The sequence below is a fragment of the Sinocyclocheilus rhinocerous genome, unplaced genomic scaffold (assembly GCF_001515625.1).
Source record: "Sinocyclocheilus rhinocerous isolate Xijiao unplaced genomic scaffold, SAMN03320098_v1.1 scaffold601, whole genome shotgun sequence".
Taxonomy (NCBI): domain Eukaryota; kingdom Metazoa; phylum Chordata; class Actinopteri; order Cypriniformes; family Cyprinidae; genus Sinocyclocheilus; species Sinocyclocheilus rhinocerous.
In genome coordinates, this window is record NW_015656605.1 from 736109 (window position 1) to 747570 (window position 11462).

The following is an 11462-nucleotide window of genomic DNA, read 5'->3' on the forward strand; positions in this document are numbered from 1 at the left end:
CTCACGTGAACTTCAACACCACTGTGAGCTGGGGGGGGGGATAATAAAATAATAAAATAAAATAAAATAAAATAATGGCAAATGATTACATTTCAATTATTTCAGATTTATTAGAAATTAACTGAACTTTGATACAGCTATGATAAATATGAATGTCATGATCATTCAACATTTCACATATTGTCTTACAAGCTGGCAACAGGCACAGGCAAGCAAATCAGCAATGAAGGCACATGAAATTGTATAGAAACGCACTCAATGTTTTAGATCAGAAACTTGCCAGCTTTCATATTACAGCTGTCATATTTTAAATAAGTTTTTCATAGCTGTCATATATAAAAAAAATTAATTTAACCTCAGTAGCTTAAAGATAACGTAGCTATATGGCAAGCAAACTTGTGAAATATTATTATGGTATGTGTTATCAAAATACTGTGTCATCGGTTTGCCTAAAGAAGACAAAACTTTCGGATGTTTTATGCACCATTCACATGTGGTTTGGAATAGGCGTACATTTTTTTGTGGACCAATTAAAATTTTGAAAATACAAATACTTTCATAAATCCGAAAATTGACATCAAAATGGCTTAACGGATAATTTACAGAAATCTCATTCTGCTTGTGTTTCATGAATGAGGTCCAGTGTGAGCGCAGCATTATTGTCTCCTGTTTTCCACTCATTTCCTGACGTTCTGGTTTTTGATGCTGCCCTAAAATGTTGAGTAGTATTGGCGCAGTGTATTGTGGCCTGCTTACCCAACGCAGGATTGTAGCCATTGCCCTGATTGAGTGAGACAGACCGGTAAGAGATAGACATGTTGCTGTTAAACGGCCCGAGACATCCACTCATTGGGAGCATTGCAGCAGTGAAGGCTATTTTGCATCCAGCTTGAGGAAGGGACAGAAAGCAAGGAAAATGTAACTTTTCCAGAAAAGATTTTATATTGTTTTTTCCTAAACGATAAGCAAATGTGAGGTAGCAGTACCTGTGAGCTCCTCTATTTGGCTGTTCAGATGAGACAGTCCTTCCCATAAGCCAACCATACGTATGAACGTGGCCTCCTCCAGCTCAAGCAGAGGCTGTGCAATACAACAGCAGCTCTTCTGTCTCCCAAATGCACATTCACAGTCCCATCCGCCGCAGGGCAGGGACCCCCTGTAACTCACTGAAAAATGTAAGACAAAAAGTAGAAGTGAGACAAAGACCTGCAAAACCTGTATTTATATGAACAACTGATCAAATGATTCACCAGCAGTTTCGCGCAGGAGGTCAAAGGCAGTGGTAGCCTCGGCTCGCGAGCAGAGACCGAGAACCATCAAAATACACAGAGAAGCTGCCGGAAGCATTGTCATCCTCAGCATGCAGAATCCAGCGGCCCTTAAAAATACAGCTTATTTAGTCCTTGACGTTTAAAAAAGAAAACAAATAAACTTAAAAAGAAGAAGTCTTAGGTCTTAATACAGTGTTCCCAGACATGTTTCTAGAGGCACACTAACAGTACACACCTTCCTTATCTGACCTAGTTAGGATCTTAAAGCAAAGACGTGCTTATTATATGACACCAACCTCTACAACCAATGGAGAGAGCTTAATGGTCAAATTGGATCACGTGAGTCTCGATGACCAATTACATTATAGTCTTAATTCCACTGAATTGCTTAGTCACCGTTTGCGGATCGTAAACTGAATCCTACCGGTCACTAAATTGTCTGAGATTGTCAGTGAGTTACTTCAAATGATCTTCATTTATATACATGAGAGGACACACAGCTATCACTGTAGAATTCAAAGGGTCGGCCAAGCTCAGAAAATAGTACTTTTCCAGTATCCCGTGGGTAAACGAGAAGCTAAAATGACTAAATCATTTTAGGCTAAATGCACCCAAACATAAACCAGATCTAAGTGAATTATTAACATAAATCAAGTACTAATGCGTCTAACTAAAAACTAGTAAGTCTGTAACTGCCACAATTCTATATTTTCATTAGCTATTTACAATATATAACTGATGTACTGTATGTTCTGTTGATTTTAGGTTACACTTTATTTTGATAGTCCACTTTAGAGATTCGAACTATAATTCTACTAACTACATGTCATTTAGCAGTCATTAGAGTACTAGTAGACTGTTTGGTTTGGGTTAGGGTTAGTAGAATAAGTTGACATGTACTTGCAAAGTTACTTATAATCAGTAGAATGTACATCAAAATAAAGTGTTAGCAGATATTAAGCAGACTTGCAAAGCTACTTATAGTTAGTAGAATGTCTTAAGTGGACTATCAAAATAAAGCATTTTACATTCAATCAGATCCATTTAAGTTGTATGTAAAAATGTAGATACAAATGAGTATTTTGTCCGTTTTTTTATTTTTAATCATTTAATTTTTTTAAATACTCACTGTGATGAAGATAACAGATGAATTGCAGAAGAATTGAGTCAGTTAAAGTCAAAAATGGAGCTTTCTGTGCAGCTTTATGCAGTGGGTGGAGTTGCTCACCGAGTGGCTCAGCCTCTCAAGCATCTGATAAGACCAAAGAATATGAGACACCAATGCCTTTCATTTGTCCCACTTGTATGAATGCATGAAAAGTTTTTGTTACTGATACACACAATCATATTTCTTACCAGGATACTTCCAACTCCTCATGGACTGCAGATAATGATATCATTTGAGCTGCTGTGAGATAGTCATTTGTGTATTATTTCTGAATGTGGCAAAATCTGGTCTCAATCTAGAGGTGGGAACAGGATTTGGTTTCCTGATTCTCAGAAAAGGGTGTAGACTATAAAGGTGTGAATCTATGATCATTGTATTTTAGTGATTTCCCACAGCTTTTCCATGAACTTTCTGTAAGATTGATGCGATTATGTAGTATTATATATTGTAATAGAGTGGAACTTTGACTGTGGGAGAGCCATTGAAGTTGTGTAAGATGACACTCATGTTTGTGTATCTGTCACAAGAGATAAAAGGCTAAAACGGATTCATCAGAAGTGAACTTTACATGCCTTTTCAGTTTTTACCACAACATTTCCACTTTTAAATGAATCATTGATAACCACTGGGATACTCTTAACACAAATGTACCATTTTTGTGTGTAAAATGATCAAAATTGTGTAAAACTATCAAAATATAGAAAGCACTGTGAGTTGCTTTATATAAGAATAAAACTGTCACGCAAATAGTAAAGGAAGTAGTAGGGCTGGGTGGGATGATAGGAGGACAGCCTGTTTCAATGCACCATTTCAAAATAAATAAATAAACAAACACACAAAATACACACGTAATCACATTAAAATAAAGCCATGTGTAAGCACATATAGCTGATTTACAATAATAATATAATAGTAGTAGTGAGTGATTGTTGTCATTGGTGTCATTTTAATAATTCCACATATTGGCCAACTGACTGACAACTATTAAAAATATTATAAGTTTCATACATTACTGATTTACAACTAAAGCACTCAACAGATGCAATGATGTGCAAATGTGGATGTTACATGTCTAAAGCATATGCAGTAAAAATGAAAAAAAAAAAAAAAAAAAGTAAAACATTTTTTTTATTTTTTTGCAATGCCTTGTTGTTTAAACATTACTTCTGGGTTCACAGATTACACCATAGATTTAATGATTTAACTGTTAACAAGTTGTGTTTTTAATGTAATTAAGAATTATCATTGTAGTGTAATGTTGATTCAGCAACATTTTCAACTTCAACAGGATGTTGAACTAACATCACATAGTAACATTGATTCAACAACATTACCAGTGATTGTTTTTATTAATTTCGGCGTTGAATGAACAGCAGTGACATAGAATCAACATCACAGCATAACGTTGATACAGTTACTTTACCATTGATTTTTTTTTTATTCAACTGCAGTGATGTAAAATGAACATCACAGTGCACCATTGTTTCAGTGATAATATCATGGATTTTTAGTTGAAATTGAAACATTGCTTCAACATTAACTGAGGGTGCAAAAGTGATATTGAACCAATATGACTTTGTAACATTATTTCAATGCAACTACAATTAACCCATCAACACTGACATTGTTTCAACGGTTGTTTGCTATCTGTATTTTTACAATGATGGGAATAAAATACAATGATGGGAAGACAGCTGAAGCAGCATCAGATCCAGTGCTCTGATCATGTTCATTTTTAATATTGTATCCTGATTCAACTCTATTTCTGTTAAATGTAAAAGCAAACTTTCAAGGACTGTAAACCAGGCAAACAAGATAAAAGGCAAAGTTGCTCTTTCAGAACTCTACACAAGGGAAATTGAAAGGAAAGCCTTTCATATTGATATGGATCCATTACATCTTCTCCATGCTTCTTTTCAATGGCTCCCATCTGGGAAACAGTTTGAGGCACGCTTGGTTAAAAAGAGTTGGTATAAGAAAATGTTTATCCCAACTGCTTTTAGTATCTTAAATAAGAGGATTTGTTTTAAAATAGAGCTTTAAATGTCCTTCTAGAAGCGTTTTTTATTTTAATTTTTTTAATTACCAATATCATCTCATATAAGACTTATCAAATGCATTTTAAAATAGTTTTAACATCACACTTCAAAACATGTAAACTTTCCAAAAATATTTAATGTCAGCAGAATTATTGCAGAGTTGGAATATGAACACACATGGTAAACAGAAATGTGGCAGGTTGAAATGGATGACAAGATGATATACTGTAGAGTCCGTAACTGTGATGAAGGAGATTGTGGTAGATGACAGATGACCAGAGCAACACACACCTAATCAGGGTAAGTCGCAGATAGCTTGAACTCACAAAGGCATACAGACTGAAGACAGAAGATAAGTTGCACAGGAGTTTCAAGAGAACAGGTAAGGAGTCCTTTCTCAAACGAGACCAGACAAAGTGGGAATCTGAGGTGTGTGCCTTTTATCTGTGTGATAATGAGGTGATTATTGATGACATGTGCAGAAGATCAACACTCTGGTGATTGGGCATTGGCAGACCCCGACCGCACGGTGGGTGACCTCTTCCTTGAGGTGCAGGGCGATCTGGATGAGAATCGTGGAAATCGGTGAGGAGAGTTGGGTCTAGAATGTCATCTCTTGGAACCCATGAGCATTCTTCTGGGCTGTATCCTTCCCAGTCACCTGAGTATTCTAGATGGCCACCACGGCACCGGAAGTCCAAGATCTCTCGGACTGTATAGATGGTACCATCCTCCTGGACTAAACGAAGTGGGGTTCCTCTGTAGGGCCAGCCTCTGTAGGAGAAACAGAAATGGGTGAATCGCAGGGTTTAAGCAGTGACACATGAAAAGAATAGTGAATCTGACGAATAATGGTGAAGGAGTCAATGTATCCGGGACTCAATTTTCTGCAGGGCAGGCGCAACTTGATGTCTCGAGTGCATAACGTTTTGACCGGACTGAAAGACTGGAGTATTGGCCCTCCTTGTGTCAGCTTGTACCCTCTGACAGCACTCTGCAGATGATGGTGATCGATCGCTGGAACATCCGAAGGTTCCCCCGACGCCGGGAACAGAGGAGGCTGGTAACCGAGAAAGTGACACACTGGAAGTGAGTCAGTCCAGTGGCAGGTTGGCAAAGGGAGTTTTGTGCATACTCGGCCCAGCTCAAGAATTGGTTCCAAGAATTCTGGTTGTCATGGCAGAAGGTTCTCAGGAATTGCCCAATCTCTTGGATCTTTCTCCCCATTTGACTGAGGGTGGTAACCTGAATAGAGACTCAGAGTCACACCGAGGAGGGTAAAAAAGGCTTTCCATACCATAGAAATAAACTGGGGTTCCCGGTCAGACACAATATTTTCTGGGGTGGAACCGAAGATATAGCCGTGTTGTAGAGTCTCTTCAATATACTCCTCCATGGCCTTCTGTTCAAAAATGGATAAGGGGTATATTTTGCCGTATGGTACTGGCTCACCCGGTATGAGGTCTGTGGCACAGGACAGGACAGAACTTGGTCATGTTGCAATAGCTATGGCAAAGAGGTTTTCTAGTTACCAACTGGACCTTGTAATGAGTTTCAGTGGCCCTCTTCTGGAGGTTGAGCTGGTGGCAGAGAAAGGATACAGACTGAAGATGCAGAAGATACTCTGAAGGTACACAGGAGTTTCGAGAGAACAGGTAAGGAGTCCTTTCTCAAACGAGACCAGTGGTTATCCAAATAGGTATCCGATGTGTGTGCCTTTTATCTGTGTTATGATGAGATTATTGATGGCAGGTGCAGAAGTTGAATACTCTGGTGATGGTGCATGTTGTGATTGGGTGATGGTGGAGCCTGAAACTCTAGATGGCACAGGCTGATATGTCCTTAACCAATGTGCTAGCAATCACACTGTTATCTACATTGTGCAGCTGATTGGTTGCTGTTGCATGAACAGCCAATGAGCTTGCTGCTCAATATTCAAATACTTCGGCATTGCTTGTTGTTAGCAATCTGCAGCACACTTTCAGAACCCCTCCACCTTCCCCAGCTCCACCTGTATGGATCTGCTATGGTGCAATGTCATGTATGTTATATGTGCAGCAGCATGTCTGTGAATGTATTGGCAGTAGCAAGTCTCTGTACTTTCTCTGCAGCAGCAGCAATAATCAACAGCAGCAGCAGATCTGTTCCGCCAAGACCTAATACATTATCATTGCCAATTCCATTACCATGTCAATCTCTCTGAGAGTTGTCATGACAGATCTATAAACTTGGGAGGATTCTATAAGATGGAGCCAATGCAGTGATCCAGAGGCAGAATGTAGCTTATGTTGGAGCCAAAAGTCAGCTGTGCTACCCGTGGGCCCTCAAACTGACAAAACCAATAACACAATACCAAGTTACATAATACTAAAATAAATGAATGATGTGGCAAGCACTGGCTAGGGACTTCTGGTGTTGTATGTGAGAAGAGTGATTGAACGTGTGGAGGGTCAGATTTTAGTGAACTCTAGTGTGTCTTTCATTAGTGCAGATTTCCTCATACCAGTTGCAGCTCTTTGTAACCTCCCATTGAGAAAGGACTATGTGATGACCCATCCTGTGAATGGACAGATACTGGATTCATCGGGCACCATAACAGTAACATTTCAGCTGGGAGTCATGGCAGGATATATTTAATGTTTTAAGAGAAACCATAAAAACCATAGTTGGGATGATGTCGCTACCTGCGTCACTGAACTTGCGACACAAACACAACAGAACCGCTAGATTTAAATCAGCACAGCCAGTGAAGGATCGAACGCAACAGTTTTGAACAAGCGCACCTTTTTTAACAACCAAAAAGTGGCTGTTTCGTTGTCTGTTGAGGAAGTACAGACGTTCCTCTCGTTGATAGCAGAGGAGCGGATCCAGCAAGCTTGATGGGGCGACGCGGAATGAAAAAATTAAAAAGTTTTTCAGGAGTCGTGGCAATAGAGGCGGCGCAACTATAACGAAATGTCAATAATCCCGCCCACTCTAAAGCAGTACTGAACTGCAGTGGAAACGCAAACCGAGCCAAGCCGTGCCGTGCCGTACTGTACTGAGCCGTGCCGAGCCGAGTTGTACCACGCAGTGGAAAAGCGCCATTAGTGAGTTACTTTGTTGGCTATCCACAACTGTCTGATTCTTCCACTGATTCTTTAACTGTAACTAAGGTGCATAAAGGACTGACAAATGCTCAGATTTTGAATCCTACCAGGCAAGATATTTTGTTAAATTAAGTTATACCACTGGGATGAGTTTTACTCTGAAGATGATTCTGATGTCCAATCTGTTCTTCATGTTTCAGTTGACATAGCAGCAGCAACCTTTTCCAGAGTAGCAGCTCCTGTATTGCTGGATGAGTCACCAATGTCAGAATCAGAGAGGACTGCACTCTGTGCATTGCTGTTGGAACACAATGGCATCTTCAGCTCCTCTGAGCAGAATGCTGGTAAAAGCACACTGGTGAAACATTATATCAGAATAAGTGAGCCGAACCCTATTAAACAGCTTCCATATTTTGCATCCAACTATCCTCCCCGAACTGGTATCGAGGAGAGCTCTAGCCCCTGGCGTCACCAGTTGTTACAGTTATAAAGAAATGTGGTGGCTGGCACCCAGACACTTGAACAGTGTGACTGTAAAAGACTCTCTGCCTCAGTTGCGATCCATGTAGATGGGCCTCCCAAACTCCCCAACAAAATTCCAAAGTTTAATGGAGCTAGTCTTTAGAGGGCTCCCGTGGCACATCTGCATGGTATATCCTGATGACATTTTGATTTATGCCAGAACATTAGAGGAACACCTGTCTCATATCAAGGAAGTGTTTTTCAATCCAATCTAGAGGCTTGAAACTGAATTTTAAAAAAGCCACCTTGCCAGAGATCATGTGGTTGTTTGGGACCATGTTTTTTTTCTAAAAAAGATCTTCAGCCTGATACGAGGAACACAGAAAAATGTGGAAATTAAGACTGGAATCCCTAGTCTCCTTTTGAGGTCAGAGCATTTGTGGGACTATGTTCTATTCATAGATGATTTGTCAGAGACTTTTCTAAACATGCTGCTCCACTAAACCAGCTTGTTGAAAAAAAAATATTATATACTATAGTGATTTTGCTTAATTTCAATGTGCCTTTTAAAATCTACAATGAGGTCACTGCAGAGAAATTTTCCGCAACAGACCCAGAGATGATGCCCATGCCCTCCAGAACCCCCCGACACAGACCACAAACTTGAGCACCCTCTATCACCAGACACAGTACCAGCCACAGTGTATCCCCCAGAATCAGAGCCGTTTGCTGCATCCGTACTGAGGCTGGAGCTGATTGTCAGGTCCATCAAGGAGTTAAAGCTGGTGAGACAGTACATCAATGACCCATTAGAGGAGCGATAGCTCATCACTTTCACCACAGAGTTAGCTCCCACTCCTATCCTCACCCTGGATCATGTCCCTTCCCAGCTCACCACACACTACATCTTAGATCACCCGGTCCAACCCAATATCTTGTTCATCAAAGTTCCAACTTGGCTCCTCCCTCCTTCATTTTCACCATGGCATTCCCTCCAGAAAGCTCCTCTGATTCTCTACCCTTCACCTGCTCCACGTCCTCCCCATCCTCCTCCAAATCCTCCTCCATCCACCGTTGTACTGTCCGTTACGGTGCAAGGAAATGCCTTTGGGAGGGGGGGTGTCATGTTTCATAATTTTTTTCTTCATCATCCTTTGTTTCCTTTCAGTACAGTTATTGTTTCTGTAGTTAGAAAGTTCTCCTTGTTTGTTACATAGGTTGCTAAATTATCCCACCTGTGTCTAGTTAAGTTCTCTGGGTATACTGTAAGTACTCCATGATTTGATCATTCATTTGTCGGTTCTCATCATGTGCTTAATGTGGAATGTAAAATGTTATATCCCCCAGAATCAGAGCCGTTTGCTGCATCCGTACTGAGGCTGGAGCTGATTGTCAGGTCCATCAAAGAGTTAAAGCTGGTGAGACAGTACATCAATGACCCATTAGAGGAGCGATAGCTCATCACTTTCACCACAGAGTTAGCTCCCACTCCTATCCTCACCCTGGATCATGTCCCTTCCCAGCTCACCACACACTACATCTTAGATCACCCGGTCCAACCCAATATCTTGTTCATCAAAGTTCCAACTTGGCTCCTCCCTCCTTCATTTTCACCATGGCATTCCCTCCAGAAAGCTCCTCTGATTCTCTACCCTTCACCTGCTCCACGTCCTCCCCATCCTCCTCCAAATCCTCCTCCATCCACCGTTGTACTGTCCGTTACGGTGCAAGGAAATGCCTTTGGGAGGGGGGTGTCATGTTTCATAATTTTTTTCTTCATCATCCTTTGTTTCCTTTCAGTACAGTTCTTGTTTCTGTAGTTAGAAAGTTCTCCTTGTTTGTTACATAGGTTGCTAAATTATCCCACCTGTGTCTAGTTAAGTTCTCTGGGTATACTGTAAGTACTCCATGATTTGATCATTCATTTGTCGGTTCTCATCATGTGCTTAATGTGGAATGTAAAATGTTCCTTGCAAGTGTTCTCCATGATTATTATTAAAAAGGGTTAGGGTTAATCTCTTTGGACTTCATACATCTTATTAATACAACAATCTATGTGATAATCATATAGTAATAATATTAATGTAGTATTTGCTAACAAGTCTATTTGCTAAACAATTCTCTATCTATCTATCTATCTATCTATCTATCTACAGTTGTGCTCAAAATTATTCATACCCTTGGTAAATATGATCAAAGAAGGCTGTGAAAATTAATCTGTATCATCAGTCCTTTAGATATTTTATTTTAAAAATGTACTAAAATCTAACCTTTCATTGGAGAATAAGAATTTAAAATGGGAGAGAAATCTCATTATGAAATAAATGTATATCTATCTATCTATCTATCTATCTACAGTTGTGCTCAAAATTATTCATACCCTGGTAAATATGATCAAAGAAGGCTGTGAAAATTAATCTGTATCATCAATCCTTTAGATATTTTATTTTAAAAATGTACTAAAATCTAACCTTTCATTGGAGAATAAGAATTTAAAATGGGAGAGAAATCTTATTATGAAATAAATGTTTTTCTTTAATACACATTGGTCACAATTAATCATACCCTTTTATCCAATACTTTTTGCAACCTCCCTTTTGCCAAGAGAACAGCTCTGAGTCTTCAGCTATAACGCCTGAAGAGTTTAGAGAACATCTGACAGGAGATCAGAGACCATTCCTTCATCCAGAATCTCTCCAGACCCTTCAGATTCACAGCTGCATGTTGATGCTTCTCCTCTTTAGTTCACCACACTCATTTTCTATAGGGTTCAGCTCAGGGAACTGGGTCGGCCAAGGCAGAAGCTTGCTTTTGTTCTCAGTGACCCATTTTTGTTTTGATTTTGATGTTTGTTTGTGGATCATATTCCTGTTGGAAGATCCAACCATGACCCATTATAAGATTTCTAGCATGGACAGTCAGTTTTAAATTTTTTATCCATTGGTATTTTATAGAATCCATTATGCCATCTATCTGAACAAGATATCCAGGATCTCCGGCAGAAAAATAGGCCCACAACATTAAAGATCCAGCAGTATATTTCATTGTACACATGGGGTACTTTTTTATCCCTGTGTGCACCAAACCCATCTTGAGTGTTTGCTGCTAAAAAGCGAATTTTTTTTTTAGTTTCATCTGACCATTGAACCCAGTCCCATTTAAAGTTCCAGTCATGTCTAGCAAATAAATATGCTGGAGATTGCTTTTGGAGGAGAGCGTTTTCTTTTCTATTTCTTATCTTGAAACCCTCCCAAACAACATTGTTTTTTTGTTTTTTTAGGCTTTCTGACCGCAAGACTCAACTATTTTCTGCAGTTCTCCAGCTGTGATCCTTGGAGTCTTTGACCACTCAAACCTCACCGTGCATTAGGACTATATAGACACACATCCTCTTACTGTATTAGAGAAAAATATTTATTTCATAATGTGATTT

General features: G+C 39.6%; 1 protein-coding gene across 2 annotated transcripts in view; it reads right to left on the reverse strand.

Annotated features, from left to right (window-relative positions):
* cbln18 (cerebellin 18) overlaps nt 1-2448 on the reverse strand; it is a 4042-nt gene extending 1594 nt beyond the window's left edge. Inside the window, exons 1-4 of one of the 2 annotated variants that reach the window (XM_016528143.1) lie at nt 2401-2448; nt 1251-1378; nt 987-1166; nt 757-888 (exon numbers count right to left, since the gene is read on the reverse strand). In XM_016528143.1, the coding sequence (XP_016383629.1) occupies nt 757-888; nt 987-1166; nt 1251-1362 (424 nt within the window). In that variant the 5' untranslated portion in view covers nt 1363-1378; nt 2401-2448. Of the gene's footprint in view, nt 1-756; nt 889-986; nt 1167-1250; nt 1403-2400 lie in introns of both variants that reach the window. The other variant, XM_016528142.1, reaches the window with a different exon arrangement.
* Between the last annotated feature and the right edge of the window lie 9014 nt (nt 2449-11462).